The sequence below is a fragment of the Melopsittacus undulatus genome, chromosome 1 (genome assembly GCF_012275295.1).
Source record: "Melopsittacus undulatus isolate bMelUnd1 chromosome 1, bMelUnd1.mat.Z, whole genome shotgun sequence".
Classification (NCBI taxonomy): domain Eukaryota; kingdom Metazoa; phylum Chordata; class Aves; order Psittaciformes; family Psittaculidae; genus Melopsittacus; species Melopsittacus undulatus.
The window spans coordinates 71,186,617-71,203,055 of NC_047527.1; the positions used below are offsets into that span (position 1 = coordinate 71,186,617).

Genomic DNA, 16,439 nt, shown 5'->3' on the forward strand with positions numbered 1-16,439 from the left:
GGATCTGCCAGTCAGCATTCTAAACAAGCCAAAGTCAGCCCTCCAGAAGTCTAAGGTGGAGGTTTTGCTGACTTCCTTCCTGACTTCTCCAAGGACTGAAAATTCAATCATTTTGTGATCACTTTGCCCAAGATGGCTTCTAGCCATCACATCACCCACCAGTTATTCTCTGTTTGCAAACAGCAAATCTAGCCAGTCACCTCCCCTAGCTGGCTCATTATTATCAGCACCCTCCAAGAACCTCCTGGATTGTCTCTTCTCTGCTGTGTTGTACTTCCAGCAGACATCTGATAGGTTGAAGTCTCCCAAGAGAGCAAGGGCAAGCGATCATGAAATTCTCCCAGTTGTTTGAAGAGCACTTCATCTGTATCTTCATCCTGTCCAGGTGGTCTGTAACAGACTCCTACCAGGGTATCTGCTTGGTTGGCCTTCCTCCACATCTTCACACACAAACATTCAGCCTTCTCACTCATACCATTTAGTTCAAGGCAGTCAATGTGCACCTTGACATACAACTCAACCCCACCACCTCTCTTTCCTTGCCTATCTCTTCTGAAGACCCTATAGCCATCCACTGCAGCATTCCAATCATGTGAATCGTTCCACCAAGTTTCTGTGATCTCATAATTTCTCTGTTGCAGAATGGCTTCCAGCCCCCCTTTGTTGCCCGTGCAGCAGGCAGTGGCATAAATGTGTTTAAGTTGCCCAGTGGATCTGGACTCCAGCAGCAGCATGATACCACGTGGCTCATTTCTAGCAAGCCCACTTCAACCTAGTTTAAAGCCCTCTCTATAAGCCCTGCTAGCTCCTGGGCTAGGATCATTTTCCCTCTTTGGGACAGGTGTACCCCATCTGCCTCCAGCAGGCTTTTTGCTGTGTAGAATCACTGATGGTCAAATCCCACAAAATTCTGACTCTGATACCAGTCATGGAGCCAGGAATTAGTGAGATTTTTGTGATGTAGCCGTTGTCATTGATTGCAAGTGGCAGGAGGGATGAGTACACTACTTGGGCTCCTGAACCCTGAACCACTCCTCCCAAGCCCCTGAAGTACTTCTTGAGTCTCCTCAGGCTTCTTGAACAGATTTCCTCATTGCCGACCTGGAAGTCTAAAAAGTCACAGGGCCATACCAAATGAGTGAGTTTTCTAGTGAAGTCCCTTACCCTGGCTTTAGAAGTATGGCTTTAAGCCACAACAATTTAAGTCTACCTTGCATCCAAGTACTAGTCATAAGGTTTGTCTGAACAGTTCTTTTTTTCCAGCTCTTAAATACAGTGCATGCCTGAAAGAAAACACTACTCAGTCCCTAAAAGCCTTTGTTTTGATTTATTAAAAAGAACACTTAAAAATAGCAAGGGTAATCAAATAACCCACTGCTCATATCAGCTAGCAGATTTCAGAACAGTAAGCATATGAAAATTACTATAGATGTTCATACCAAACAGTATGGTGGTTTCTGGGACAGGAGCAGAGCCTTTACTCATACCAAACAGTATGGTGGTTTCTGGGACAGGAGCAGAGCCTAGATGTCTGATATTCTTTTCCTCTACCTCTTGAGGCTAATGTCCAAAATAGAAAACAAACAAAACCCCCAAACCAGTTCCTGTGCTAGCTTCATGACATGTCGAACAGTTTGGTGAAGTAAGGGCTATTTTGGGGTTAGGGTTTTTTTTTCTGTGTTGGTTTGGGGAGGGGGAGGGAGATGACTCCTAATATTTGCAGTAAAGCTGTCTCTAGATAATGTGTGTTGGATTCAGGTGGTTAGTGTTTATGCTCAATGGTTACCAATTAATTCAACAGTAGGAAAGTTTCTCCATAGCTTTTCTTATTTTCTTCTGCAAGCCTAAGACAATCTATTTATAAAGCAATGGAAATTTTGGCTTTGCCCTTAGTAGAAAGAAACTTTTATCTATTACTCCCATACACTTATCCTTTCCTACCTGTTTACACACCTAGGCACTTGCTTTTCTGCTTTGACAAATAGATATTTGTCCTCTGTTCCTTAAATCATGTATACCTCTGCACCTCTTTCCTTTACGGTTCATCTGCTATTGCCAGCTATTTTATTCTCATCTCCATTTCTTCCTCCAGTCATTGCATTTTTCAGCTGCATGTTGTCCCAAAGTTGTCAAGGCTCACCACTTCCGTTGCAATCTTTCCCACACCATCAGCATGCTCATTTCCTGTCCTTCCCCAAAACTTGATTTCTCTGGCTGCTTCTTCCTCAAATAGGGAATTTGCCCACCAGTAATTATGATTAAAGGATGAAGACTATGTCAAATATGAGGCACAGCTGAATTTTCCATTCTGGGAGTCTTTCCTGGAGCGACTGCATGGCACTGGAAGGCTTCTCAGCCTGCCTGTGCTGATAATGTCATGGAGGAAAGCAGCAGCAGGTCCCAGTCTTGAGCTTCCCCAGCACCTGGGTAAGTTCACTTCCCTTAGGCAACCCTTCAGATTCCTTGTGGTCATCTCTCTCCCCCACCTCTTCCTCTCCAGCAAAGTTAAAATATCAGAAAAGGGATTTATCTAGCCAATTGCTAGCCTGCTTACATATATATTTACCGGAATGAGCAACATTGTTACAATTAACAGAAACCTCTAATGTGATGGTGCTAAGCACATGCATAATTATTCATAGAATGAGGGTTGGCAACTGCCACCTCTTTGGAAAATGGCAGCTCTATCCTGCACTTCCCTGTCAGGATTGCTGCAGATGGCTCCAGGAAAAACTCACGGGTCACAGCTGAAGAAAAAAACCCAGCCTATCCTCTATTATATTAGACAGCCTCAGCTGTAATAAAACATAATTATTAAATCATAAGCCACAAAATCACTTACTTAATGACAAGAAAACCAGAATTGAAATGAAGTTAACTCAGAGAAAGCCTTAAGGAAAAATCTGTTATAGGGTAATTATTTTCCTTTAAGAGTAACTTAATATTAACTTTTTACAAAATCACAGATTCAAAGAATCGTTAGAGTTGGAAGGGACCTCTGGAAATCATCTGATTTTGAAAAGCAGGTTTGGAAATGATGAGATAGAGGTCTACAAGGTTTAACGGGCAGATGTCCCTTCAGAGGTGCCCTGGCTGCCTTCAGCATGCTGTGACAGGGTCTGCCTCACACTGCTCTAGCTGAAGAGTAACCACTGGGGCTTACTTTTGGATTGTCTCGTGAACTATACCCTGGTCAAGGCAGGGCCACCCAGAGCAGTTACACAGGAATGCGTTCAGGCTGGTTTTGAATGTCTATAGAGAGGAAGATTCCATGACCACCCTGGGCAGCCTGTTCAGTGCTCTGCCACCTTTAGTTTGTGGTCATTGCTTCTTGTCCTATCCCTGGGCACCACTAATAAGAGTCTGGTGCCATTCTCCTGGCATCCACTTTGAGCTATTTACATGCATTAGCGAGATCCCATCTCAGTCTGCCCTTGACTAAACAGGCCCAGCTCCTGCATTTTCTCCTTGTAAGAAAGATGCTCCAGAGGTTGATCATCCATATGGCCCTCCTCTGGACCTTCTCCGGTAGCTCCTTGTCGGTCTTGTATACAGGAGCTCAGAACTGGACACAGTACTCTAGATATGGCCTCATTAGGGTCGAGTAGAGAGGGAGTATCACCTCCATCGACCTGCTAGCCTCTCTCCCCCCAGTGCACACCAGGATGCTGTTGGCCCTCCTGGCTGCAAGGGCACACTGCAGCTCATAATAAATCAACCTATCATCTACAATGGGCAATCTTTTAACAGCCCCACACTTTAAAAAATCAGCATAAAGCACATACCTTTGGACAACTTGAAGATCTGTGATGCTGGAGATGAAGCCTCCAACACTCTTCTTTCCAGTGCCACCACGCTTGTGCAAGGATGTCAGGGACTTACCTGCTGCCCTCCGAACTGTGCCTTCCTTGCCTTTGCTCCACACCCAGGGCCTGATGATGGCTGTGTCCAGCACAGCTGGGTGCAGACTGTTGAGGAACAGCCCTGCTGGTGCCTGGTACCCTGCAGGCCTGAGCTCACTGTGGAGCAGCAGCGCAGGGCAGGCTGGGTACCTGCAATAGAGCCTGTGGGCAGAGGGGTGGATAAGGGCCCTATATGAGGCTGTTCATGGCCCTTAAGACCCACTAGAGCTCTCTGGACCCTGCCATCAGTTTACAGGGATTGCCCCGCAGGGTCAGTGTCAGGACAAGCGTTGTGACTGCTGCAAAATGGCTGCCCCCAGAGCAGTGGGAGAGCCCAGGTGGTCCTAGAGCTGTCTTGCTGCCTTCTTAAAGAGAAGCAAGACGAGAAGGTGTCTGCTCTTCTGCCTGAGAGAGGAGCAACTCTCTTTCTCATTGGTTCCAAATCTGCTTTTTAAACCCATATTCCACTCAAAGCAGTGCTCCCTTCAGATGTGCCCCTGGCTGCCTGCAGCATGCAGTGTCAGGCTCTGCCTCATGCAACTCTAGCCAAAGAGTAACCATGGGGTTTTACTTTTGGATTGTTTAGTGAATGATATCCTGATGTCTTCTGAACACTGAGAGCCCAAAGACCTCAGGCAGAGAGGTGAGACTCTGCTTTCCCAGGGAAATCCCTGGGAATGTGGTCCTTGCTGTGCACTGGTGTAGAGTAATTCAACTTTCCTCCTCTGAGCTGCTCTGTGGAAAAGGAGTTGGGATGCTGACTGATGGCTGGCTGAGTGCCAGCTTGTGCCCACAGAGACAAGAAGCCAACATCAGCCTGGCCTGCATCAAAAATGGTGTGGCCAGCAGGGACAGGGCAGAGGTTGCACCTTGAATACTGTGCTCATTTCTGGGCCCCTTGCTACAAGAGAGACATTGAGGTGCTGGAGCGGGTCCAGAGAAGGCCAATGAAGCTGGTGAAGGGTCTGGAGCAGAAGTCTGATGAGGAATGGCTGAGGAAACTGGGGTTGTTTAATCTGGACAACTCTCTTTCTGAGGGAATACCTTATCACTCTCTACAACTACCTGGAAGGAGGTTGTAGTGAGGTGAGGATTGGTCTCTTTTCCCAAGTAAAGAGTGATAGGACAGGAGATAACAGCCTCAAGTTGTGCCAGAGGATATTTAGATTGGATATTAGGAAAATTTTTGTCACTGAAAGGGTTGTCAAGCATTGGATCAGGCTGCTCAGAGAAGTGGTCGAATCATCACCCCTAGAGGTATTTAGAAGACACGTAGATGGGGTGCTTAGGGACATAGTTTAGTGGTGGACTTGGCAATGTTAGGTTAATGGCTGGACTTTATGATCTTGAAGGTATTTTCCAACTCAAATGATTCTGTGATTCTGTGGCTGAAAGAAGTGACATTGAACTGCTCATTCTTTTGAAGAAAAGAAAGAAAAAGAAAAAGAAGAAAAGAAGAAGACAAGGCAATCAGCAACCACCATGTTAAAAAATGGTCTCTGCTTACCTTCCAGTGGAAGTTAGGGGGTTTGCTACGTGCTGAAAGGGTACAGCATACCCCGTTACATATTCTGGTTACCAAACCAATCTATTACAGGAATGGAATGGTATCCCCCTACATGTCTCTGTTAATGTTGTGCAATAATTTCCACTCTAGCCCACTCTTGTCGGTCACCCACCTAAATCTCTTGCTCAGGCTTTTACACTTCAGCTTAAAAATTTCCACATTTGGCCTCTGCTTTAAGCTACAACTTTTTTTCTGGAAATGTGAGGTAAAACCTTCTTCTGAGTATGAGGGAAAAGGAAAACACACTTCTCTGTGTCAAAAAAAACTCCAAAACCAAATAAAAAAAATGTCACTGCTTTTTCACAGCTTTGGGGATGGTTGAAGATGAAAAAAAAACTAAACAAAAAAGAAATAAAACAATTGTAAAAAGAGTCTTGTAAAAAAGCAGGATATTTCCTAGGCTAGAAGGCTGCTGGGTTGGAGTTGAGAACATGTGTCTGTGCATGCCCTAGTGAACAGTTGTGAGTTTACATACTCTTTCATATATATAGTATATAAAGTATATACTTTTTACACTAAATATATTTTTATGTATCATCTGTTAAGGGATACATATATAGTAAAAATATGTATGTGTAAGTGTGAACTGTCCTCCATACAGATACTGTGCATGTAAGTTTTTAAGGTACACATAGAGAATCACATGCTGAGAGCAGGCAATGCAGTACCCAGCAAAGCCACAGCTAGGGTGCCAAACCCACAAGCAGACTAAGTTAGAAAATGATTCAGAAAGTACAATTAGAGATATTTAATGAGGGCCCATTGAATTTCATATTTTTTCCTTTACTGATTTTGAAAGTTCTAGGACTGGGATTTCTTAAAGACTGCAAATACCTGTGGGAGGGAGGCCTTGGTGTGCTTGCACAGGTGATAAATATGCCTTCCCCAACTGCTCATCTCCTAAGCTGCCAAGGCCCACCTTTCTGAAGCATGGACAAGCCTAGCTTACTCTTCAGGCAAATAACTACCAGGCAGGATCTCTTCTCAGAGAAAGGGATTTCTGTGTAAACTGGTGGACTTTTGGCAAGCTGCAGAAAGTGAAATAATTGCTTTAAACTATTGCTTTTCTGTTTGTTTTAATTTCCTCAGAAATTCTGTAGAAGAGTTTTGCTAGCTTGACCATGGTTAAAAACTGAGGAGAAAATATTTTCCAGTGTAAGTGGTCTACTCACTTGGAAGAGAAATAACCTGAGCCAAGCATCACCACAGCAGGCAATGTCTGGTGCATGCAGCCGATGCACCCTCTTGCTTCCTCCACCCCTGTTAGCCATCCCTTCCCAGGAAAGCCATCACCTGGGAGAGATGTTGACACCAGAGGCGTGCAGTCTCTTCAGGCTGTGTAAGGGCACACTGTCACATCCTCTGTGCTTCCGCTGTTATTGATTAGCCCTTTTAGGCATTTTGGGGCATTCTTACAAGTGCAGCTCTTATAAAAAACAGCTACTTCGAAGTGAGCACTGATGTCATTGCTGACATTATGCTCTTTCCATATTACACATTGCGTCTATGGTTGTAACTAAAAATGTCATGGTTTTACCTTTTACTTTAGAAATAATACTGAGTCATATAATTCCTTCCTCCTATTTGCAGTTTCTTAGCTTCTCTTCAGCAAATACAAAAAGTGTGCTTTTGACAAAGCTGTTTTAAGAAAAGACAGAAACTGTTTTCAAGATTAGCTGAGGCACCAACAGTTGACCTTATTCTACCCCTAATGAAATAATTCTTTGGTTTTGAAGCCTTTTATTTCAATAATAAAGAATAAGAGAAAACACCATCTGATCAGAAGTTGTCTGCACAATCTAGAAATGGTTATTAGACCATGGGTGGTCAGGAGCTGATGGGCTTTCTCCAGTTCCAGACTAAAGCAAAAACTTCCCTGTCATGATTCTGCTCATAAAGGGGTTCTGTCCAGCATCATTTCCAGAGTGTTATGTGATAGGAGTTTCATAATCTCACAGAGGGCACTTTAATCTGGAATGAAAAATGTGTCCTGAGAGAATATTTTAAATCAGCACTAGCTCTGTGCAACAGTTACAAGGATGAGGTAGCTGCAGATCCTATTCACATTCTGTTGATAGATCCTGCAATTCACAGGTACTTGTCATACACACTTGACTGTTTTTAGTTTTTGTTCTCTGACTGTGCAGCCTCATGACAAATAGAAAGAAGGAAAAGTTGTCCTAAAATCTTCACCAAAACTTCAAACAAACATGAAGTAAAAAGAGCACAAAATTCCATTGCTCCAAACTTCTGGTTGAAATTTTACTAAGGAAGTTCAGTGATCAAAGCAAAGCTTCTGGACTTCATAGAAGAAGGCTTTTCAGGATTTCAAAATTTTGTTTTCCAAAAGACCTAACCTTTTGGGCCTTCTTGGTTGTACTTTGTGTGTTCTGCTTGCAAGGTATATACGCTGTATGTTAGAAAGAATGCTTTCTCATGGAGAGTAAACATTTTTATAGTGATTAATTGAATTAATCTAATTCCAAATCCCATGGATTTCTCTTGAAGTAATCAAATGTCCCAAATTAAACAAAAGTTAATCACCATGCTTAATTGGGAACTCAGCAACTCCTTCATGGCTTTATAATTTTTGAAATGTTATAAGCAATTTGTGTTTGTGAATAGGACTGAAAAGGCTTTCCTGACTGATGGAGTTGAGGTGGAATGGGTTGATATAAAGGATCTATTAAAATGTCATTGGAAAAAGCTCTATAGCTCATGCATTGGTTCGGTTAATCTCTATAGATTTTTTAATGCTATTGCTGGAAGGCTGGTTTTGGAAAGGAAGAATGCAACCTTCTTTTTTGTACTTCATGGATCCTTAACCCTTATTTAAAGAGGACTTTGGATTTTAGACCAAATAACTGTTCTTGTAATTATATCAAACAGTTAAAAAAAAAAGCTAGTTAATGATGTTCAACATAAGTAATCATGTTAAATAGTGAAATTTAATTTCTTAAAAACTTAAATCCTCATATCTTTTGGAATGCATTGTACTGTAGGATGTCTGAGTAAATTAAATTCTCCCCTGCACACTAAAACATCAATTTCCTTATGGTAATTATCTGCTAGATTGGATCTGTCAGTAGCAGGGAAGCATGCCTGACATTATACCCTTTTTACAAAAAATGATTACAAAAAATTAAGACGAATGAGTAAAATTAAGGCTGCGGCTGGTAAGCCCATATAAAGCTCTCATAGATCACTTTACATAAGCTACCATTGTACTGGATACTAAGCTTTTAATGACTAGTTGCATAATGAGGTGAAGGCCATTAAAGAACAGCAGAGGTAACCGATCACAGAGATAAGAGCTAAAAAATGATTTTCAGCCAACTGGAAGCAATTTATTATACACAAAAAACACAGCTCTAACTGAAATGTCTGGATAGATGAGGAACTTTTGAAAGTTGACAGGATTTCCTTCCTGGGGAAGTTTTACAAATATGATGGGAGCCTGTCTCTGTCATATTAGGCTCCTTTTCTCTGCTATTCAGTACTCCAGAATTGGTGTGGAGGGATTTTTTCATGTTGTTTCTTAATATGGCTGGACTGTAGCACTGCATTTCATTAGCCCACTTGAAAGGTAAATTAGAGTGAGAAGTATCTATTATAAAAGAAATTCTTAGCACACTGCCAGTGAGTGGTGTATGGAAACAGGTTAGTAGCTGCAAATCAATTGATCCTGGGCTGAAAAATAGCATCCATGTTACAGAACTGCTTCTTGGGATGGGGGGGTTTAGGATTGCAAGGTAACATATTGCTCCCAGGGCAGTGTAGAAATGAATATGTAGGTAAATCCTCTTATAATGAGCAGCCACTCTGGGCCAAACCAGAAAAAGTGCCTTAAAGGTAGCACAGAGTCAAATGCTGAGGTATCCCCATCTCATAAGGGAAACCACATCCCTAATTTAGACCAAGGGAATGTGGGAAAGAGTGCCTAAGGAGTAGCAGGAACTGCAGGTGTAGGTGAAAACCTGCAGCTGGGATGTCTGAAACACTTGGTGTGCAGCCACCTTAACCCAGCCAGTGTGAGATACACACACGGGTATATAAACATGTATATAAACATACACACAGACACACACACGCATATACATCCTAACACAGAGATGCACACACGTACTAGCATATTGATTGTGTCTACATAAAACCCTATTGTTTACTGAAAAGTATAATTTTCACAGCACTTTATAACAAAGAAACAGCCTGGGAAATCTACTTTATCTTCTTTCTTCCTTCTTTTCCACATCTCCTTTATGTGCTATCAAAGTTCAGTGGTGTCCTGGTTTACAGGACTCAACAAGGCTGGATAAACCATAAGCTTCCTGGGGATAGGGGAAGTTACTATGGATAAATAGGAGAGTGTCCAAAGGAGGGACACAGAGGTGGGCGTGGGGCTTGAAGCACATCATCTAAGGACTAAGAAACTTTATCCTGAAGGAGTCAGATGGGAGGGTGTAACTGCAATCTTCAACTAACCAAAGAAAAGTTAGAACTTTGAAATGGAGTCCAGTGTTCCTGTGAGTTGCAATTGCCAAGTGACATCAGGCAATAGCCACAGACCCTGACAAAGACAACATAAAGAGAAGATGCTCACAGGGAGAGTTGGGAAAGACTGGAATGTGATGTTCACATGAGTGTGGAGTCTTCACTCTTGGAGATTTTTCATAAGCCAGCTGGGCAAGACCCTGGGCAACATGCTTTGAAGGCTGGATTTTAAATGAGGGGTTTATATATATAACGTATACATTTTTCTATGACTCCATGATTCTTTTCTGAAACTTATGGACATCTTATTCCCATAGAAGTTGTGAATCCTGCTCATATCGCTTCCTCACAAGGGCATATATTAATTCCCAGGATAGGCTTCTTAGGGAACTGTTCCTTTGTTGTTATTATTGTCTTCCAGAACTTGATCTAGCTTATGTATGCATTGTGCCAGGTAATTCCGTGCATACTCTGAAACAGATTTCTGCAATTGTGTCTATGTGAGCAAATTAAACACCTCAGGAGACTGTTCTTTGCTATACAACTGGAACAGCTGTGCTATTAGATTTTTAGCATGGTGCCTGACCTATTTTTAGTTCATGCTGAATGGCATTCTTCTCCACTGGCCCCAGAACATCTCAGACATAAATTCAGAAATTGGCAGGACTTACCAATTCTTCTTACCAGTGGCAACCTTGTTTTGGAGTCTTGCCAAGCTAACAGTACAGACATTGTCTGTTCCTTGACCCAAGTGCCATCAAGTGGCCCTTGATGTGTTTTATTTCATCAGTACAGGCACAGCCTCAAAGTCTCGGCAACTTTCAAGCCAGGTCAACTTCAGGATGCCATGGCAGTTGTGTACCTTGATGTATATTGTGGGGAGGAGTATTAATCTCAGTTTTTGATTTGAGTAATTAAATCCCACCTGACTTCTGCTTTAGGAAGTTATTGTCCTCCATGCACCAAATCTTTAGCCATTAGAAAGCTGCAGACTGATTTACAAAGCACTGAAGTCAGTAGAAGCTTTTGCTTTTTCATTTGAATATTTTATATTTGCTTGGAGCTTGTCCAGTTTACTGATAAGGTGCATAGTTCAAGTTACCTTGCATTTAGGCAGCTTTATTAAGGCTGTCATTAATACTTCTCTTTTTTAATCACTTACATTTATGATGTGGCTTGCCTTCTATAACATCTTCAGTCATTCCAGTCATTTCTCCTTTATCTTCTAATTATTTTAGGTGTAAATCAGTTTGATTTACAGCCTGCTGACTGTGTCATTATCTGAGATGTGTACATACTAGCATATTTACTGTGTCAAGCTGATGGTGGCTAATACAATTATATGCTTTTTTCACTGATATCTGATCTGCTAATTAACTGGAAAATATTTTGATTGGGGTGACTGCTTACCCACATTATTTGTCCCATGCAAGGGTGTCAGCAAAAAAAATTAATATTGGAGATGAGCCTAAGAAGTTCTGTGAGATTTCACACTAACAGCTTTTCAGGGTAGGGCTGGAATTAGACAAATAGAGGAATAGCAAGAGCAGCGTGGAGCCTGCAGAAAAAGAAATTAGCTCACATTTTAATTTCAATATAGAATAATGGTAAGAGAACTCAGGTTTTATCTATTCCCTTTCTGACTTGATTTTCTTGCTTTCTTTACAAAGTAAGGTGCCTTGATCCCTGTACTAAAAGACTATATATGTGGAAGAGATAAAGTTTAAGAGAACTGAGACCATAATGCAGAGAAATTGGAGAGCCCTAACTCCGAGGTCTGTGCCTGGTTAAGTGGATTGAACTTCTTTAACAATTTCAGGTGGGCTTTTTAACCTGAATTGACTGCCAGTCACTGTTGAACTGAACATGGTAGAAAGCTGCAAGTAATTTTATCAGCTATGAGTTTTTACTTTTACCCTGTCAAAATACATTGGATGTTATTTCTTCAAGAAGCACAATGGTCCTGTAAGAAGCTTTGTTTAGTTTTTAAGCAGAAAGTCTAAGAATTGCTTTTTTTTTACTAAGAGTAATGAACTCATTGAATACTCAAAGCTTCTTGTTGAAGGAAATGTCTGGATTTAAAAGATACATGTCTGCTTTGCTCAATAACTACAGTATTTGTGTATTGTGAGATTTCTTATCTGCAATGAAATGGTTAACTACTTTAAGTGGTGTTGAGTGAGTGACCTATAGGTTTTTTAGTGGTCATTGACAGAAACAATAAAGTTTACACCACAGGATTCAGCAAGATGTATATTGTTCTAAAATTGAGAACCAGCGATGTGCTTGTTCTCAGTTTTGTCTGTAAGTACTTTGTTATAGAGTGATAATTTCTTGATTCAAAGGGCCACATCAGAGATGAGAGAAGCTGCTGTAGTTTAGATCTTTATTAAGAGGTCCTGGAAATTTCATTTTGCATTCCAATTTTGAGAATGCTGAAGAAATACACAGCAAAATCCTAAACTAACGTGTTTACACATAATTTATACGTACAGATTTGTTTCAAGCAGAGTGACAACAAGGAGCCATATTATGCCTATTATCTAAAGCTGGAACCTGTTTGCAATCTTTTAAATAGCAGCAGAGATAGGATATTGTCAGAGGCTTGCAGTATAAGCCATGGTAAAAGGAAGAACACTTGCCATGTTATCCAGCTGCTGAGTTAGTGATGCTCCAGTGTTGCACAGTCAGGCAAACAAAGCCATCAGTCAGTGGAACATGGATGCCTAAAGACCTTTGACTTTCAGGGCCTACATATATCTAAATCATAAACTCACTACATATACTCATTACTAGACAAAGTAATCAGCACACAGCAACAGCAACTGCTTTGGTCCCATAAGCAGCTACACTCAGGCCTGAGTTCTATTCTTCTGAAGAAACCCCCAATGAAAATCAAAGTTAGTAAATGAGGAGATGATTTGGGCAGTTATTTTAATTCTCAGCCTTTACTGAAACACATTTCATCAGGCTTATCTCATAGTTTCTGTTTTTCAGGGAAGATACAAGGCATGGTCTTGACTTCTTACCATCCAGGATGTACTCGTTCCTTACTACAAAACAAGCAATTGCATTTTTTAAATACAAATGGACCTGGATGAGATGACAAGCAGCTGTTTTGCCTCAGCACAAGACAGGTCAGTAGTTTAGGAGCAATCTCCTCTGGGATGGCTGGGTACATCAGGACTGCTTTGTATCGCTGCACACTGGGAAAAACAGAGTCCTGTGATAAAGGGTAAGCCAAGCCTCTTGAGTCCCACATTGCTGGGGGGAAAGAAAAGACAGCAGTGGCTGAGACATGCTGAGATTTGAAACAAGGAGCTTTTTTTAGCTATCAGTGGAGAGGGATACTCCACTTAAACTTTGTTTTCTCCTCTGCTCTGCCCAACTTCTCCAAGTAAATTGTACTTTATCTCTCAATTTCTGAAGGCCACACAAATTCTCTACTTGCTCATGATATTTTTCTAATTTTAATTGTACTTTATTATATAAAAATGTTCCCATCTACAGCAAAATGACACAAAGCTTCCAGTTATTATATGCTTTTGGTTTCTGTCTCCTTTATAAGTACCTTATTTTCCCCAGTCATTTTCAAGATTTCAGGCTAGGATCACCACAACCTCTTATATTGTATTATTTTCCTACCATGAAGTTGTTTATGTGTATTGTTTACCCAACAGACATTTCTCTTTCACTTGGTATATTCATTACTAAATAATTCTGTGAGAAGATACAGGCCACTGACTTTTTGCAATTTGCATCCCCATACTCTAAGCTATGTTGAAAGCAAAGCTTTTTGGTCCTCTTGCTTTGGAAGTACATTAATATTTCTATGACCTTTACTAGATGGCAGATGAGAAGCATTAGGAATAAAATAACAAACAAACCAGAAGAAACCATTTTTTAAAAAATGCATATTTCTGAAAGGAGCAAGAGAAAAAAAAATCTAGTCTAAAAAATATGAACTTTAGCTAGTTATGCTAATTGTTCTGCTGTAGACAATTTTTCCATGCCAAAATGTTTCTTTGTGATCAATCCATTCAACTTAACACAAAAATGTATTTGAAGGGGTTCAGTAGCTATGCATACAAAAATATATAGATAGTATTTAGAGATACTTAGAAAGAAATAGAATAGTTTAAGACGTGTTTATATACTGTGTATGTTGAAGTGATCATATTCAAAGCACGGTCACTGTGCTAACAACTACTTCACACAAAATTACTTAAATAATTGAATTTCCAAACCTTCTGCTTATAAAGAGAAATTCCGTTAAACAAGCTGCAGATGTAGTGACTTTTTGGGTGGTGCAAATGCTCTGCTTTAGAAGACTATACTTTCCGAAGCCTTTAGAAGACTGTAGAAGGAAAACCAACTAAATTCTACTCAGGAAACCATTTCTCTCACAGCAGCACTGTTTTTCAGTGGTTTTACTACACACCGGAAGCCAACTCTGTTCCTGTTCATCTAGGTGTCGATGCCATAACTCAAAGGAACAGATCCAAAAATGATTTTGAATGACTTGAAATTTGACTGCTTTATGAACACTGTGGATACATTAACAATATCTATGATTCAGCAAGGCATTTAAAAGATAGAAAGCAGAAGTTGCCTCACGAATTTAAGTATTTGTTCACTGTTTTCCAACTGGGGGCAAAACTGGCATTCTTTAATAGCAATCCTCTTTCATGTACTTTAAATCATATACTTTCTACCATATGGCCCACTATCAACTAGGGGTGTGTGTCTGTGTTATTTCTCTTTAGGATAGTGCTGAAGAGTTAAAAATTAGGATTGCAATAACCAGTTCACTATACCAGGAATCACATGAATCTAGAAGAGATCAGATTAAATCAAGTGGTGCTATTTATAGGATTGACATGATGGGAAAAATCCCCTTTTGTCTTCACTATCAAGAGCAATGCTATTACAACCAGTAAGAACAGGGATGGATAGGCCTTATTGTGAATGTGTCACATACCTTTTTTTTTTTATTAATACTTTTGTAAGTTCTCTTTCAATACATGAAAATTTTCCCTAGAGGTTTCAAGCAATAGTCTCTCATAATCTTGGAACTACAATATAGATTTGTTAAAACCAAATTAATTTTAAATGAAATGAGTTGTTGCTTGGACACAAGCATTTCCATTTCATTTGCAATTAAAGTCCAAGAACTTCTTGATCTTTGTTCAAGTTTTCAGAGAAACTGAATGTAACTAGAAACTGAGTTTAAAAACCTCCTTTCCTCCTCACTGTTTATTTTTTTTATATTTCTTCAGCTTGATCTAGCAATATAGAGAAGTGTAAATCATCCTTACATTTTTAATAGTTTTATCAAGAGGATTTCTAACACACAGCTTTCACTCCTTAGATGCAGAGATTCTAGCTCTCAAGTAATCTGTAAAGTCAGAGAAAGCTATCCTGACTTATCCAGCTAAGAACCTGCTCAATTTTAAAAATAGCTCCCATCTCCATAGATTATTGTGCTTGAATTATGCCATGTGTAAAATATTTTTATACATAAAGCAGCCAATCTGAAGTTACTCAAGCAATGGCATGTGTCTTTGCAGTTAATGTTCTTAGCTCACCACTGGTTTAAAATATAATCAGTTTTCATCTGCTAGTTTGAATGGAACTGAAGTTTCTGCTCAAGATATAGCCTGTGATGCCACATTGCATTGTGCAAAGACAGTTCCTACATTCATATCCAAACTCAGATCACTCTCCTTGCACTGAAAGGTCGGGCTCTGAAAGATTTCATTGCAATCCTTCTCAAGCATATAACAACATAACTTCTGTAAAAGATGTTTTTATGTGGTACATAATTCCATATGACATGATAAAATAAATTTGCAAAAGAGACTGTTTTTTTATCTAAAATACTCACTGACTTGCATACATGCATAGCTCCAAAATGAACAAGCACAAAAGGCAAAGGCACGTTGCGTGCTTTCTGTACCTATACAGGAACTTTAACTTTGCACAAGTACGTGCAAATTCTAACTGAATGCATACAGAGAAACTGATTAGATGAGAGCATCTTTTTTTTTTAAAAAAAAATGGTATCAGTGATTTGTACACAATGAAAATACAGAAAGCTAGAAGTGCTACAGTTTCTTTGTTAGGTCAGACATTTCAAGAACTGGAATCATTCCGCTCCACTCTAGGATAAACAATCTGCTACAGTCTTATTAGGAGAAATGGCACACCTTAACATCAGTGCCTGCCTTGCTTAGCTGTTATCTCACATTCCTAGGGGCTTGTTTGTCCTCTGTGACTGAAATTTGTACAGCAGCATCAGGGATTTGGATGTTCGGTTCCCATTGTTGTTGCTGAGGATCTTAACACCAAAGGGATGTTAGTTCTTTTTGTGGATTTGTTGTCTTCTGGGTCTGTGTTTTATGTTCCCTGCCTTTCAGTACTTCCAATGAGTCTTCAGTCTGCTCTTAAAAAGGCTTTTTGCCATTGGTGCATTTTAA

General features: G+C 40.3%; 1 protein-coding gene across 1 annotated transcript in view; it reads right to left on the minus strand.

The window, feature by feature from the left end:
• Window positions 1–819: 819 nt before the first annotated feature.
• SPMIP7 (sperm microtubule inner protein 7) overlaps window positions 820–16,439 on the minus strand; it is a 38,673-nt gene continuing 23,053 nt past the window's right edge. The window contains 2 exon segments of the mRNA XM_034060300.1: window positions 820–1,109; window positions 3,883–4,052. Of these exon segments, the coding sequence (XP_033916191.1) occupies window positions 820–1,109; window positions 3,883–4,052 (460 nt within the window).